At 33.5% G+C, this 16379-nt stretch overlaps 1 protein-coding gene across 2 annotated transcripts in view; it reads right to left on the bottom strand.

The window, feature by feature from the left end:
* Positions 1-16379, bottom strand: part of Adamts19 (ADAM metallopeptidase with thrombospondin type 1 motif 19) — a 155821-nt gene that overhangs the window by 105058 nt on the left and 34384 nt on the right. For both annotated transcript variants that reach the window (XM_048331432.1, XM_048331431.1), the window contains 2 exons: positions 15207-15364; positions 3363-3406 (listed from right to left, as the gene is read on the bottom strand). In XM_048331432.1, the coding sequence (XP_048187389.1) occupies positions 3363-3406; positions 15207-15364 (202 nt within the window). The remainder of the gene's footprint in view (positions 1-3362; positions 3407-15206; positions 15365-16379) is intronic.

Below are 16379 nucleotides of genomic sequence, written 5' to 3'. Positions count from 1 at the left end.
TCTCACATCACATTTCTCTGTCCCTTTCTTCAATAACCACATCCCCCTAAGACAAAAGTCTGGTGTCTCTCATCTAAGGATCACTGTGACAGCACTGAGCACATAAGGTTAATCCAGATATTTCTCCTATTTTAAGGTCAACATATTTTTCTTCTAATGACTTTTTTTAACTTTTCACTTTCTATATAGTTTTTCAAATATAAACTCACATAGACATAGTTTATCAACTTGATCATTTATTCAATAGCTCCCTTATTGATGCAGCTCTAATAAACTTTTCTGACTTGGCAAATGAATAAGTATAGTATGCTTATGTTGTAAAATGTCTCTAAATAAAAATTATTGGAATTTTCATTTTTGCCATTTCCAATTTTATTCTGTAACAATTCAGATATTTTTCTGAGTCACACTTCTGGCTGTTTTTCTCTGTTATATGAATAGATCAGTTCATAAGGGAAAATGGCTCTGTTTTGAATAAGAAGATTTAGGGCACAGACAAAACTCCAACTACAAAGATGTAGGCAAATTTTTAGCCTTCTTTCAGGGAGTGAGAGGACTGATAGTTTATCCCTTGTTGTCACTGTATTTGATTTTGGTGCCCTGGGTATTGTATATACATTTATTTGAATTCAGGAAGAGAAGGGGCACAGCAAAATGGTGGGACAAACAATAAAGGGCAAACCAATGCAACAACGATACTCATAAAACAATATGTTGGAAATGAACTTTACAACTTGGGAGGGGTGAGGGAAGAGATATGGGGGGAAAATTGGGGAAGGGGTAAGAATATTCAACAAAAATATATCCACTACTTTACCTATGTAACTTTAACCCCTCTGCACATCACCTTGGCAATAAAGTTTAAAAACAAAGAAACTGCTGAATATTAACAATTAACAAGTAACCGATGTGCATGATTCATGGGAGTTAGATAGTATTTAAGCTATACTTTAAAGATAAAGAATCCAAGTTTTCTAATTGTTAAACAATGAGCCAATGGTCACAATTCTCATGTGTAATATCAAGATGAAGAGGGGAAAATGGTATGCTATAGTTGCCATTCAAATGTACATTATACTTAAATGTACATTATACAAAGTAACAAATAATGTCCATTTCTTTCTCGTTCTCCTCTCATTATTTTTGTTATAGCTTACCAAAGTAAAATAAGATAAATTTGATTATGATTACAAGCATAAATAAATACATGAGTGGTAAGGAAGTGTGTACAAATATATTAATTGAAATACAGTTGATTCAAGGGATTATTCAAGTAGTAGAATTCCTTAAAATAGCAAAATTAAAGTTCAACAAAATAGACCAAGAAGCAGATATTTTAAGGTGGTGGAGTGGGGTCAAGGAGAAAGTTGTAGATGAATGTTAAAGATAATAGGGTGAGTGCAATCAAGAATTCAGTGTATATCCTACAACATTATGAGGAGTAAGGGAAGAGCTAGGTAAGGTAAGGATGGGGGAGAATGGTGAAAGAGGTTACACTGATCAAGAGATATTGTATTCATTAGATGCTTTGTTAAATGACAACTGTTTTGGATAGCTACCTAAAGATAACTTTAAAAAATTAAATGAAAAAATTACACCCCAAAAAAGATAAATTCATATCAGTAATAAAACATGAGAGAAATCATTCATTTTTTAGAAAGTACTAGAAAAAATTTCACTCATTTGTGTCACACACATGTTTTTTAATATATTCATTTAAAATTTAAATCTTTTTATAGATGTTAATTGATATTAAGATGATTAATAAGCTATGAATGCTTGCTTAAATTATGAGTTATTTAGCTAGTCAAACTCAGAAAAGGCCAATCCAACTTTGAAAAAGAAGATACACATATGAGCAATCACCACAATTTGAGAGAACACAGTGTTTTAGTAATACGTTGCCTCATATATGTGCATGAAAACTCTCCTGACTTAAAATGTTCTAAGTAAAGCATAATAGTTTTCTATATAAAGATATATAATGTAGTAAAACTGTACACATATGCAAAATTGATCAAATTTAAATTTTAATGAGTCACGTATTTACCTGCCTTTTAAAAATTAATTTTAGTACAGAGACTATTAACATTGTTATATTTTTTTCCTTTCCTGTGAATGAGTAATAAAACATCAGAGTCTATTTCTATGCCATAGTTTACAAACAACAGAAAAGAATCTGGGGGCTGGGGATATGGCCTAGTGGCAAGAGTGCTTGCCTCGTATACATGAGGCCCTGGGTTCAATTCCCCAGCACCACATATATAGAAAATGGCCAGAAGTGGTGCTGTGACTCAAGTGGCAGAGTGCTAGCCTTGAGCAAAAAGAAGCCAGGGACAGTGCTCAGGCCCTGAGTCCAAGCCCCAGGACTGGCCAAAAAAAAAAAAAAAAAGAATCAACCTGACTTAAATAGCAATGAGATATTCTGACTTACATGTTAAGAAGTCAAAATATTAGATTGGGCTTCAAGGTTAGAGAGAGCAATGATTCAACCACAATATCAAGAAGAAAGGCTTCTTCCATGCCTCCAGTCTATGGAGTAAGAGTTCAGATTCATTTTAAGGCTAGTTTCCTTTTGGCTAATTATTTTCAACAGAAACATATATATATATATATATATATATATATATGCCAGCTCTCACCAACAAAATGTAATATTTCAGCGTGTGTCTGTGTGTGTGCGTACTCACATATGCACATTGGGCCTATGGCTTGAAACTCTACTATTTGAGCTACAGCTCCACTTTTGCCTTTTTGCTGGTTAATTGGAAATAAGAATCTCAAGGACTTTCCTGCCCAGCCTGACTTCAAATCACAATTCTCAGATCTAAGGTCAGCCTTCAGAGTAGCTAGAATTACAAGTATGTGCCATAGCCCCCAGGTTACCCTTACAGTCTTACAGAAGTTGATGCCTCTTCCTCTTGTACTAGGGAGGAAGGTCTCAGGAAATATGTGCGAGAATGCTGTGAGAACCGGTAAACAGGATGCTTTAAGACTTATAGAATGTGTGGTCCATGGTGCTGTACAGAATGTATTGTATATATGACATGTGTAAGACTATCGTGAAAATCAGTAACTGGAATGGAAACACAACTGCTGGCTTCGTCCTGGAAACCACTGCAGAAAGGCAGAAGGGCTATGTATCAAATCTCTAGAGAAGGCGCTAAATACATGATTCAAAATTGGCCTTTCCTGAAAAGAAAAGCATATTCAGTGCCAAGATGACTAGTTTAGCAACCTAGGTGAGCTAGCCCATGAATCAGTGAAAGATAGACCATCTTGTGTCAACATTAGACAACAAAAGTCCTTATATTCAAAGTCTCCAGAGCTCTCAAAGCAAAAGATGTTTCACATAAACTTACCAACAGTATCACACGGTTCATCTTTGTGTACACAGAAATCTTTCCTAGGAAGAGAAGTAGAAAATAAATACAAAAACTCCACAACCAATATACATTATGTAAGTAATTTAATTGTTATATAATTAATTGAATCACATGTTCTATCCACAAAATTTAATGAAAATCAGATAAGATTAACTATTTTTAAATGCTTACCAGATTGGAGAGAAATTAAATTTTATAGTAAATTTACATGTTTTAATCTTGATATTATTGTTCTATATTGTAAACAATATTACAAAAATAAAACCCCATCTTCTGATTTTTTTTAAAGAGTCAATGACTTTGTTACAAAAATAAGTATTATTTCTGTTATTGGATATGGGTTTCCATTTGAAAAAATGTATTGCATCTGTATTTCTTAAAACACACAAAGTGTCCAGATTGAAATTTTAGATATGAGAAAGAATTTAAGGCAATATAACATTTTACTGGCAAAAATATTTTGAAGACTGATCATTTTAATATGTTTATGACTGAACTGAGATTTTTATATAAATAGGATCTCTCTCTATATATAAATCTATAATTTTGTCTTTTATTTTGCTACTATTTCTAGAATCTAGCTATAAATAAACACCAATAATTTTGTCCATGCTTTGCTATTCTTTCTTGGAGACCATTTTTCAAGAATAGTTCATGCTGCTATCAATTTTTAGGATTTCGTAGACCACAATTTATTAGAATGTAATCATTTAATGTTTTCAGATTTGGAACCACTCTATATGAAATCAAAGTTTTGTCTGCTTTCTACCACTTATGTGATAGTAGTAATTCACCCTTCTCAATATTCCTCTGTCATCTCATCTAAAAAAAACAACAGATATTTAAGTCAGCACCAGTGGCTGATGCCTATAATTAATTAAGAGGCTGAGATTTTGAGGATCATGATTAGAAGTCAGCCTGAGCAGAAAAGTCCATGAAAGTCTTATCTCTAATTAACCAGCAAAAAAACTGGAAATGAGCCTGGGCTTCAACTAGAAGAGCACCAGCCTTGAGTGAAAAGCACCAGCCTTGAGTGAAAAGCTCAGGGACAGAGTCCACAGCCTGACTACAAATGCCACTACTGGCACAAGAAAAGAGGTTTGATCCTACTATGAAGTTTTATTCTATAGATTGAGTAATCAGATATCAAACATTTAAATCATGTTTACTGTGTGATTGAATGAGTATAAGTCAAAGAATGTCAGTCATAAAATACACAACTAGTTCTCAAAATTTAATTATTGATATTTTATTTTAGAAACAGTATGATCAGTAATTTTTTCTTAAGTCAGACACTGTTCAATTCTTGTATATTAGATCATAGCTTACATTTTGCATATTAAGTCATATGAATATTTTATATTTGCCCCAAATACTCATAAATACTCCATACTATTGTAAGTAGAACCACTACTATTTAGGAAATATGAATGAGTTTAGATTTGATATAAGTTCCATTTTGGAGATGGTAGACAGCAATTAAGCAAATAATGTCAAGGTTTCTCTTTGTCTTTATAAAAATAGAGTTGGCCTAAAATATTCTTATAAATAGCACCTGATATAAGTTTTTCAAAAACTCTCTAGCAACTTTAAACCTGGTGGTGATAATATTTCTTAAGATGATACAATTTATTAACCTCTATTACTGCTTGACATTAAGTTGTTTTCATTGCTACTGCTATCATTCTTAGACTATAACATAATTTCCCATTGGTGAGCTTTTTTTGGCCAGTCCAAGACTTGAACTATGGGCCTGGGCGCTGTCCCTGAGCTATCACCCTTCCAGTTTTCTGGTGGTTAATTGGAGATGAGTCTCACAGACTTTCCTGCCTGGGCTAGCTTTGAACCTTGATCTTCAGATCTCAGCCTGCTGAGTAGCTAGGATTACAGGCATGAGCCACTGCCACCCAGCTAATTTCCTTTTTAAAAAAACATTTTTATTGTTATTGTAATAGTGATGGTAGTAATACACAATTATAGTGTTGTTATCATAATGGTTCTACACATTTTTCACAGTTATAAACAACAGTGTAAATGGTTTTGTGTATATGAATAAGAAAGAAAAGCCTGTATTTTAGAAAAATCCTCTCAATTATTGGGTCAAAATGCCTTTCTTTAATGCAAAAATGACAAAATTTCCAATGCAATATTAGATTGACCATTACAATAGTTAGTTTTCAGTTTACATCTCTCTTGACCCTTTTTTAACTATACAGCAACTTACATACTTCTTTGAATGCATGTGTTTTAGGATGGAGTATTACATGCTCATGAGGTATCACTAGTCAGTGTTCTGATTATGTATCTAAATAGCAATTTTGGATTGACTTTTTACATCTTTTGGTGGGAAAGGATTGTTTAAATTCCTTTATGGCTGGGTGGGTGTAATCCTTATCTAGTCTTTAGTGGTTTTCCCAGATTCCTTGATACAAAGTCCCTTTCCATAACAATGCTACCCCTAGTATCTTTTAATGACTACATCCACAACTATATCTCCTCTGAACCCTCTGCCACTTTCTTTCTGTACTGCCTTGATTGATTTTGGATCACAGAGGTGTTCCTGGATAATAGCACCATCTTAACATACAGTCACATTGTCAGCCATCGAAGATAATATGTTCACAGGCTCTGATAATTAGACCATGAACATGAGTAAATGAATTATTCTGCCCACCACATAAATTCTATATCTAAAATTTTAAATTGTATTTAGTCTTTATTGTCAGGGCAAGGCACAAAATATTTTAAATAATCTTCCTCATTCTTTCATGTTTAGAAATTAGATATCTGGACCCATCTTGTCATTAAGACTTCAAGTTGTATGGAATTTTAAAATCATCAATTCTGCTTTAGGAATTTGCATGTATATTTAGCAATTTCTTTCCTTAGTTCTAGCTCCCATCTTCAATTTGTAGACACCATATTATTCCTTTTCTTTCTCTAGTATATTATTCAGTAAAGACTTGTAGCCTAAGTTCTTTCCTTTTTATTATTTGGCATTTATTCATAACAGTACCTGAACATAGAATTTTAGTTTGGCTTTATTAAGTCCTATAGATAACATTTCATTTAATGCTAATATTCATAAATATTAGAAATGTATAATTGCATGTTTTGCTCTTCTTTGGTGTATTTCAGCCATTTCTGGTTAATTACAACATTTCTTTTTGCCTCTGTAGTTATTAAGTTCCAAGCCAGATGTGTCTAAGTTGTGATACTATGTAATTTGTCTTCTTTGGAGCCTGGTTTGTTTTTCAATTAAAAGTCCATGAACATATTAAAATCCTTACCATTATCTCTGAAATTCTGTTTTTCCCCCACAGAACTACTTTAGAAGTCCTCTTTCTGATGTTTGCACACATTCAATTTCTTTTTGTATTTCCATTTTAGCCACATTTCCATTTTAACCACTCTAGTTAGCTTTCTACAGGAGTTATTCAGACAACCATTCATTGAACTAGTACTCTCTTCATTGGATCAAATCTGTTCTTCAGCTAAGGAACTGACTTTTAAAGAATAAATACTGTTTTTCTTTTCTAAAATTGCTTTCTCAATTGTCAAATCAAGTGTTGTTGTTCCAAGAACATTTTATTCTCATATTTTGAATGATTTCTTTGTGGAATGATGCTTATTTTATAATCTCATCTATATTTCTATTTGTTTTTCATTATTATAACTTGGTTTCACAATGGATGATGCTTTTATTGTGAATGTCAGAATTCTATTATGAGCTCATTTAACGATGCAGTATTTATAAATGTCTTGTGTGGTATAAAGTAAGAGAGAGTCCCTCCAGAATAGTTTTGAAAATACTTTCAGTTTAGAACTTCAATTTTGAAACCAGACTAATGAAAATCAATTCTGGAGGAGTTATCCCTATCCTAACCTTGGGTCACAGATGAGACAGGGGGGCAGTTCACACCCTGTGTTGGCTAGCAGAGCTTTGACCACATACATTTATGAAGAGTCTGAATTTCTTTTTTTTAAATTTAAATTTATTGTCAAGGTGCTGTACAGGGGGGTTACAGTTACATACTTAAGGTAGTCAGTACATTTCTTGTCAAACTTGTTACCCCCTCCCTCATTTCCTCGCTTCTCCATTCCCCCCCCCAAGTAGTACTGTTAATGGTTCACCCTTTATCCTTTGTCTCATTGTTTTGATGTTCCCTTTTCCATCCCTAACTCAGATAAATGTATATACAATATCCAGTGAACCAAAATCAAATACAGTGACAACAGAGGATAAACTACAGGAAAGAATATGAGAAAAAAAAAAAGGAAAAAATTCCACATAGTACATTAAAAATGACAGCAATGAAAACCCTCTTGTTTCTCTATCTTGTACTTCTCTTAGCATCATTCTATATGATCATATATATATATGTGTGTTATCATATGTATATATGATCATATGTATGTGTGTGTGTGTGTCTATGTTTTGAGCAATTGTGATCCTCTGCTAAGACTATCCTAGACATATACTAATTGTTACCAATGAGGGAAACAATGGAATCTATGCTTCTTTAGGTCTGGTTCATTTCATTTAATATGACTTTTTCTATATCTTTCCATTTCCTAATGAATGGGGCAATGTCTTTCTTTCCGATGGAAGCATAGAATTCCATTGTGAATATATACCATGTTTTCTTGATCCATTCATCTACTGAAGGGCATCTGGGTTGGTTCCATATTTTAGCTAAAGCTGGATCCTTCACCCTGCACCAGAATCAATTCCAAATAAATCAAAGACCTCAAGGTAAAAGCAGATACCCTGAAAACATATGGAAAGGAATAGGAGAAACATTTGGGCTCCTTGGCACAGGACAAAACTTTCTTAATAAAGATCCAGAAACACAATAAATCAAAGAAAGGTTAGACAAATGGGATTACATTAAACTGAAGAGCTTCCTGAAGGCAAAGGACATAGCTAGCAAGATAAAAAGAAACCCCACAGACTGGGAGAAGATCTTCACTAGCCATACAATAGAGAAGGGCCTCACATCTAAAATGTACTTAGCACTCAAAAAATTATGTCCCCCTCAAAGAGACAACTGCCCCCTTAATAAGTGGGCTAAAGACGTAAAGAGAAACTTCTATGAAAAGGAAATGAGAATGACCAATAGACACATGAAGAAATGATCAGTATCTCTGGCCATAAAAGAAATGCAAATCAAAACAACATTGAGGGCTGGGGCTATGGCCTAGTGGCAAGAGCACTTGCCTTGCATACATGAAGCCCTGGGTTCAATTCCCCAGCACTACATATATAGAAAATAGCCAGAAGTGGCGCTGTGGCTCAAGTGGCAGAGTGCTAGCCTTGAGCAAAAAGAAGCCAGGGACAGCACTCGGCCCTGAGTCCAAGCCCCAGGACTGGCCAAAACAAACAAACAACAACAACAACAAAATTGAGATTCCACCTCACCTCATTTAGAATGGCCATTATCAAGAAAACTAGTAACAACAGATGCTGGCAGGGATGTGGCCAAAGGGAACCTTACTACACTGTTGGTGGAAGTGTAAACTAGTTCAACCACTCTGGAAAGCAGTATGGAGGTTCCTCAAAAGGCTAAATATAGAGTTCCCCAATGACCCCGCAACCCCACTTCGGGGCATTTACCCAAAGGATCACAAACAGGGTTATACTAAAACTACCAGCACAACCATGTTCATTGCAATATTTTTTTTTACCCTAACTAAAATAGTCTGGACTCCTAAGAGTTGTGGTTATTTATAATCATATCAGTTCCACTTCTCATTTAGAATAACCTCCATGTCTTTCCATCATAGCAGGTAAAACACACAAAACTGCATTCCTTAGTTGAAACTGCTCACACAGTAGTTACAGGCTATATAAGTAGCTTATTTCATTTGCTTCTAGCACTTTCTTTGGTTTTGGCTCAGTTGGGCACATAAACTTATGCTCACATATTTTTCTACAATCTACATTTGTCTGACATAAGTGTATACCCGACCGAATGAATCACTGGTAGTTAACATAAACAATTTAAAACCTAACTACAACATTTTATGATTATTCAGTGAGTAAGATTGTCATAGAATTAAATGAACTAAATTTGTGACTTGATATTTAGAAGTTATGATAAATGAAATAACTTCATTGTTAACATTAGATATTAATATACATATAAACTAACCAAATATGTGTTGTTATATTTTATATAGTGCATTTTGCCAAAGTCCTTAAGTCCATAAGATGTTCAATCAGTAAGATGTTCACATTGTTTGCAGATTTCAATGTTTTTCAAAGATATTTTTCTATACTTAAGGATTATGTTAGTTAAGATTATTATAAAAGTTAGTGAATACTACAATATTTTAATTTATCTTTTAAAAGACTAAAGAGACAGAGAGGCAATGTGTGTAGAAAGCCATGGGTGTGAATGGGCTTGGAAATTAAATATTTAGTATCAATAATTTATCATTAAATTTTTTCACCAAAAGGTGAAAACACCTGACAGATGATACCATTTAAACAGTATCAATTTTGAAAAAGAATAATAAAGAGAAAGATCGAATTGTCATGGAGAAACTAAAAGTTTATTTAAAATAAAGTCCTTCCTATGCAAGGCACTGGTATTAAACTATTAATTGGATTGTTTTAAATTAAAGCTATTTTTAGGAATGCATTGATATTTTTAGCATTCGTACTAGCAAATTAATTCAGGTATAGCACCTTATTGCACAAATTGTTCCATAAACAATCACCAGAGTATTGATTAACCTTAGAGTCTCTTGGGTGGCAACATTCTCTGGTTTTGGTTTAGAATTGAAATAATGCAGATACGCAGGTTTACAAATTGTTCCTTCCCTTTGTTGTAATTTTATGTAACTGTTTTGGTTATCTTTTTTCCTACCTCTGTTACTTTTGCAATGTACACCCAAGATACTTCTGCTCCATAGAGTTCCTACTAACTGTAAGAGCTCTTCCATATCACTGGAAAAGTGTGCCATCCCCAGAGTGCAAGAAATGCAGTGAGCTATCTGCTCACTGTGCCTTGGGAAAACAAAATACTCCAGTATTTTCTACTTGATGAATCTGTAAAATTAATAATTCTTATATTTTCATTGTTTTAATTAATAATAATTCATGCTGGGTAATGGAAAGTTGTCTTTTACTTCATTTCTTTTATTTTAAAATGATGCCTGTTTATGTCTTCTCAGTCTGTTGTTCTATTTAAATAAGTGTCACAAGTTCATGTCTCTTTCATTACTTGTAACAAATAAATAGAACAGAAAACAAATGTAAAGAAACTACATAATCACTGATATATATCCACTAGGTTTTAATCAAAGATGATCTTTATGAAAACATTCCAAAATTACAGGATTCCAGATGAATGAGAGAATATACAATAAAATATTATTCCTTGTCCTGACTTTCCCCATAGGAAAAGAAAGTTAACATCCCATTCGATGGGTAAAATACAAAACTACAAACCTGGTAATGTGGAACAAACAAAATTGTTCTCAACCAGAACATTTACTCCCCAGACTATTATTAAGATTTTATTTTTTCTAACTTGAGTGATTCTTTGCCAATCCTACATATGCTCATTCACAGAATCTATCCACAGGAAAACACCTTTGAGCACCTCAACTTTTCTGGTAAGACTGTTCCACTCGTAGGCTTCTGATCACAGAATCTGACTCCACACTGAGGAAACACACATTTTTAGAGGACATAAAATGAATAATACAGTTAGAGAATGTGAATTATCCAGTTAATGAAGTTCCTAGCGTTCCCCTTTTCCCTGTTATTTCTCATGTCTGGTTTTTCAGTTCTTTCTTTGACTTTGAAGTAGAACCTTTCTCAACTATCAAAATAGGCCCATAATTTACCCCTTTCTGTGCTCAACTTAGGCAAATATCATCTCTGTAGTTAAAAACTAACTACAAATGATACAGAACAGTGTATTTTTCTTATGATTTATTTTACATAGAATTTCAAATAGATTATTTCAAATTTCAAATAGATTTTTTGGCATATCTGTGTTTAGTAAATTACAAACATATTTATCACTTTTCTGTATTCAGAGATACAAAATTGTTTTTCACAGAGACATGGTCTAGATGTATCAAATAATATACAAGTACATTATATATACAACAATGTAAGTGTTTCCCTTGATTTCTGTACAGTGTATAACCAATACAATCTATTGTGATGGGACGATTTTAGTGTTTCTTGTTTGCCAAGCACTGGCTGGAAGGAAAACCACACAGTTAAAACAGGCTTGTCCTCAGCACCACCACCTCGATGAGTGAGAAGGAAGTTTAGAGAATAGTGTCAAATAATTGACACATCTATTTTTCAACTGTCTTTGTCAACAAGCAAATGGAGAAAGAAACACCCAACACAGATGATAATGAATAATATGGTAATGCAGCAAACCAAAGAACCACATAAAATCATATGTTCTTCTCAGAGCCAAGAATCACTGAGTGTGAAGTATATTCAGATGTAGGAGGAAAGGGATTTTATGTGCTTTTTCTAAGTATGTAATACATTGTATCATGATACATCAGGATACAATTTGACTATTTGATTTACATAATGTGAACCAAGGGAATTCATCTGTAACTAAACAACATGATAAAACTATGACAAATACACTGCGTATTGTCAAGGGTTCTTAGATCCTTCCTACAGCCAATTTCTGTTCACTTAGGTACAAACAAAAACACAATAAAGCATATTATTTTAAAACTTACAAGATCTTTTATCCAAAAGTACTGGAAGTACATCTCACAAAAATTGAAATATAAATTGCCAGCACCATTAATCTTCAGATGAGACTACAATTCTTAGTCTTCAGTGATCAGTTTCTTTCTAGAAGGCCAAAATAATGCATTCTGAATGTGAAAACATTCCCTTTGTTTACGAAGTGGGAAACAGAGATTAATTTTCTTCCTAGAATTGTGTTCATTTGGGTTTAAATCCTCACTTTTGGCTCAGGTTAACTCACTACACATGAAGTCTGCAAAAGTTTCATTTATGTGAGTTTATGGAAATGATACTATTAAACATTGGCACTGGGAAGAACAATAAATCCTGTTGAAGTTAGGATTTATATTGAGCAATAAAATATATAGTCTTTAATTTCCAAGAATAAAGATGCAGCTGAGAAAAACTCTCATTGTGGAATTTTATAATGCCCTGGGTTATACCTATAAATGACTCATTCAGATTTATACTGTGATTTGTATTAAGTCAAGATATTTCAATGTTTTATTAAATTTTCTCTTACTAGCCAATGGCACTGTTTGACATGAGCTTTCAAAAGTACTGTTATTATTATAAATCAAAAGCATTTTGATAAATATTGAATGTAAGATATGTCATTAATAAAATTGATTTTTAAATAAATAGAACTTTCAAGAGACAAAGGCATGCCTTCTCTCTGATTTCATAGAGAAATTTGAAAAGAAATCATAGAGTTGACAGCTGGGAGAAGCTGTTTTGTGTTGTTTGTTACCACAGGACACAACATTATGTCAGCTTTAAACTATTTACTTGATTGTATCACACAGAACAATTTGACAAGTAAATTGCCTCAGATGGGTTGAAATTTATAAGAACATTATGGTTTTTTTGTGGAGAGTAGTATTAATCTCTGGGCTAAAATTTCTTCCCTGTAGTGTGTACTCATAACATGAACCTTATCTAAGTGGGACATTTACTAGAAACTGCAACAGATGTTAAGCATAACATGAGATATTTGGAAAACAGCATGAAATTTGTGGAGATTGACTTTTTGCTTACCTCATTTTCACTGCTTTCTTACAAATCTCATCTGGTCATTATCATGTTTAGGCTAACCAATAAAGGATACTCCCTCCCTAATTACACAAAATATTAATCTAGATATTCATGACCAGTTTGTATCAAATCACGTTGTCTTTACTGGACTGATCTCCCTGGTGTGACACTGAAAGGTAAGATGTAGGGAAAGAGTCATGCTCCACACGAGCCTTAACCCACAGGTACCTATTAACACTACGTTTCTGTACCCCTGAGAGAGCAACTCATTTTAACCAGTATGTTTACAATCATAGATGAAGATATTTGCCATAGGCCAATATTAGTTTCTTGTAGCTGTATTGCCTACATTAGATTCTTTGGCATAAAACAAAACATATTAATCATAGATCTAAATAGAAGATAAATGTAGGTATCACTAGATTAAAATTAAAGTACTATCAGGGCTGTAGTCCTAGAGGGTATTATCTATGTCCTCTGTCAGTAAGTAGATACTGCTTGAATTTTTTGCTTGTATCTCATTTCTTTATTTTCAAAGCCAGCTTTGTAACAGCTCTAGTCTTTTTCTGAGTCTTATAAGTCTTGTCATTATATTAGACCTACTTGGACAATCAGGGCTATATTCCTAACTCAAGATCTTTAGTTTAATGACATCTACAAAGTCCCCTTTGCTACATAAGGCTCTATGGATCACGATATAGATACCATTCAAGGGTCACTGAATAAAGCTGAATAGCCTTACACAATAGAGTGACACAAAAAATTTTCAAAGCCCTATTTAAAAGTAAAAAAGCTTTCGTCACATACATGCTATCTTTTAGCATGAGTTACCTTTGAATAAGTGAGTGAAGGTGAGTTGGGTAAAAGTTAATGCAATATATGGGAAGAAGCTGGCTTTGAACTCAGGGCCTGGGAGCTATCCTTGAGCTTTTTTGCTCAAGGCTAGCACTCTACCACTTAGTCCACACCTCACTCTGACCATTCAAATCATTTTGCTAGTTAATTGGAACTAAAAGTCTCAAGGACATTTCTGCCCAGGATGGCCTCAAACAAAGATCCTCAGATATCAGTGTCCTGATAACTAAGATTACAGGCAAGAGTCACTGGCCTCTAGCTACACAAGACATATTTTTTAATCTCACCAGGAAAATAACTTAGATGAAAAGAATTAGAAAATTTAGTAGACATGTATGAAAGTAAAATTCAAGAATTAAATTTTAATTGGTCACCGTGGCTCATGCCTGTAATCATAGCTACTCAAGAAGATTGTGGTTCAAAGCCAGCCATGGCAGAAAAATCCTTGTGAGACTCTTATCTCCAATTAACTACTCAAAGACTGGAAGTGGAGCTGTGGCTCAAAGTGGTGGAGTGCTAGCCTTGAAAAGAGCTCAGGGACAGAGTCCAGGCCCTTAATTCAAACCCCATGACAATAATAATAACAATAATTATAATTATAATAATAAAAGATTTAAATTTTAGTGGCATGTTGGAAATTTTGAAACAAAGATGATTATTTTGCTTAAAATCTCTTATAAAAGACTAGTATCAGACTTGGAATGTAGTTCAGTGGTAGAGTGCTTGCCTAGCATACATGAAACCCTCAATTTGATTCCTTAGTACCACATAAACAGAAAAAGCCGGAAGTGACTCAAGTGGTAGAGTGCTAGCCTTGAGCAAAGGAAGCTCAGGGCCAGTGCCCAGGCCCTGAATTCAAGCCCAAGGACTGGCAAAAAAAAAAAAAGGAACAGAGACTACTATTTCCCATTTAAAAATAGGTAGTAATTTCTATTTTTACTTTTGAATATGTTTTACCCAAAGATTATATTTTATGCAATTAAATGTGAAAATTATGCTGTACAATTTTCAGTATAAATTAAATACAATTCATTTAATAAACAATTCCTAATGCTCTATGTATGGAACATAGTGGATACTGAGAAAAATAAAGACTTCTATGCAGCACACAAAAATGTATCAGGCAGGAGATATACAGGAGATATTAATTAGGAATGCAATTCAATCACTTTTGGAAAATTTACCTTGTTATAAGTATAGCTGCATCAACTGAAGTCAAATCTTCTCCCCAACCTGTTGACATCTCTGAATGGATATCATTCTTCTTGCCAAATTCTTCATGCTGCCACTTACAAAAACTCTCTAGCATTTTCTCTCCATGGTGCCCAATATACAGATCTGCCTGCAACAGAATGTATTTTACTTCCTGTAGATTATTTGTAGACATACTAGGAAAGAAAACCTCAAAGCACTTCTGAATTACTGAAGCAGATTACTAAACATAATAATAATTAGAACCTGTAAACCTACTAGGATTAACTTGTCAGAGCTAAAAATAAAACTTAAAATGTTGTGAAGATATAATAATTAAAAAATCAATTTGAAACTATTATAAAGAACAAAAAAATCTAGTAGAACATTTAGAAAATGTCACACTTTTAGACTTAGAGAAGTCATTATTTTTATATTTTAAAAAATAAGGATTTTCAAAGTGCTTGTTTAGTGATATGTGAAAATGGTAAAAAAAAAAAGGATATTGTCTACTTGAAATAAACTACAGGTAAACTAATTTATAAATGTACAAGTAACATATACAGGGCTGTATGCAAGTGTACACAAATATATTTACCAAAATATGGTGTATATAGAGTAGAATTCAATTGTTGCACATTCTTAGAATAACTTATTCACAGTTCAACAAAATGAATACCAGAAAACTGGTACTTAAAAGTGGGTGGGCAAATGAAGAGAGGGAGGGGAGAGAATTTATTAAAATAGTCAGTATATATCCTACAAAATTTAAAAAAAAAATAAGGATAGGATTGGTTTGGGAGGGAAGGGGCAAATAATAAAAGGAGTTATATCAATGAAGAAGTATTATATTCAGGGCTGGAAATATGGCCTAGTGGCAAGAGTGCTTGCCTTGTATACATGAAGCCCTGGGTTCGATTCCCCAGCACCACATATATAGAAAATGGCCAGAAGTGGCACTGTGGCTGAAGTGGCAGAGTGCTAGCCTTGAGCAAAAAAGAAGCCAGGGACAGTCAGTGCTCAGGCCCTGAGTTCAAGGCCCAGGACTGGCAAAAAAAAAAAAAAAGAAGTATTATATTCATAAACTTATTGAATGGTACAAGTATTTAAAGATAACAAAAAGATAATCAACATCTTTCAAAAAGCATACGTTTATTTTTTTATTT

The sequence above is a fragment of the Perognathus longimembris genome, chromosome 22 (genome assembly GCF_023159225.1).
Source record: "Perognathus longimembris pacificus isolate PPM17 chromosome 22, ASM2315922v1, whole genome shotgun sequence".
In the NCBI taxonomy this organism is placed as follows: domain Eukaryota; kingdom Metazoa; phylum Chordata; class Mammalia; order Rodentia; family Heteromyidae; genus Perognathus; species Perognathus longimembris.
Note: the sequence above shows the minus strand (reverse complement) of the source record. Positions and strands in the feature narration are given on the sequence as shown.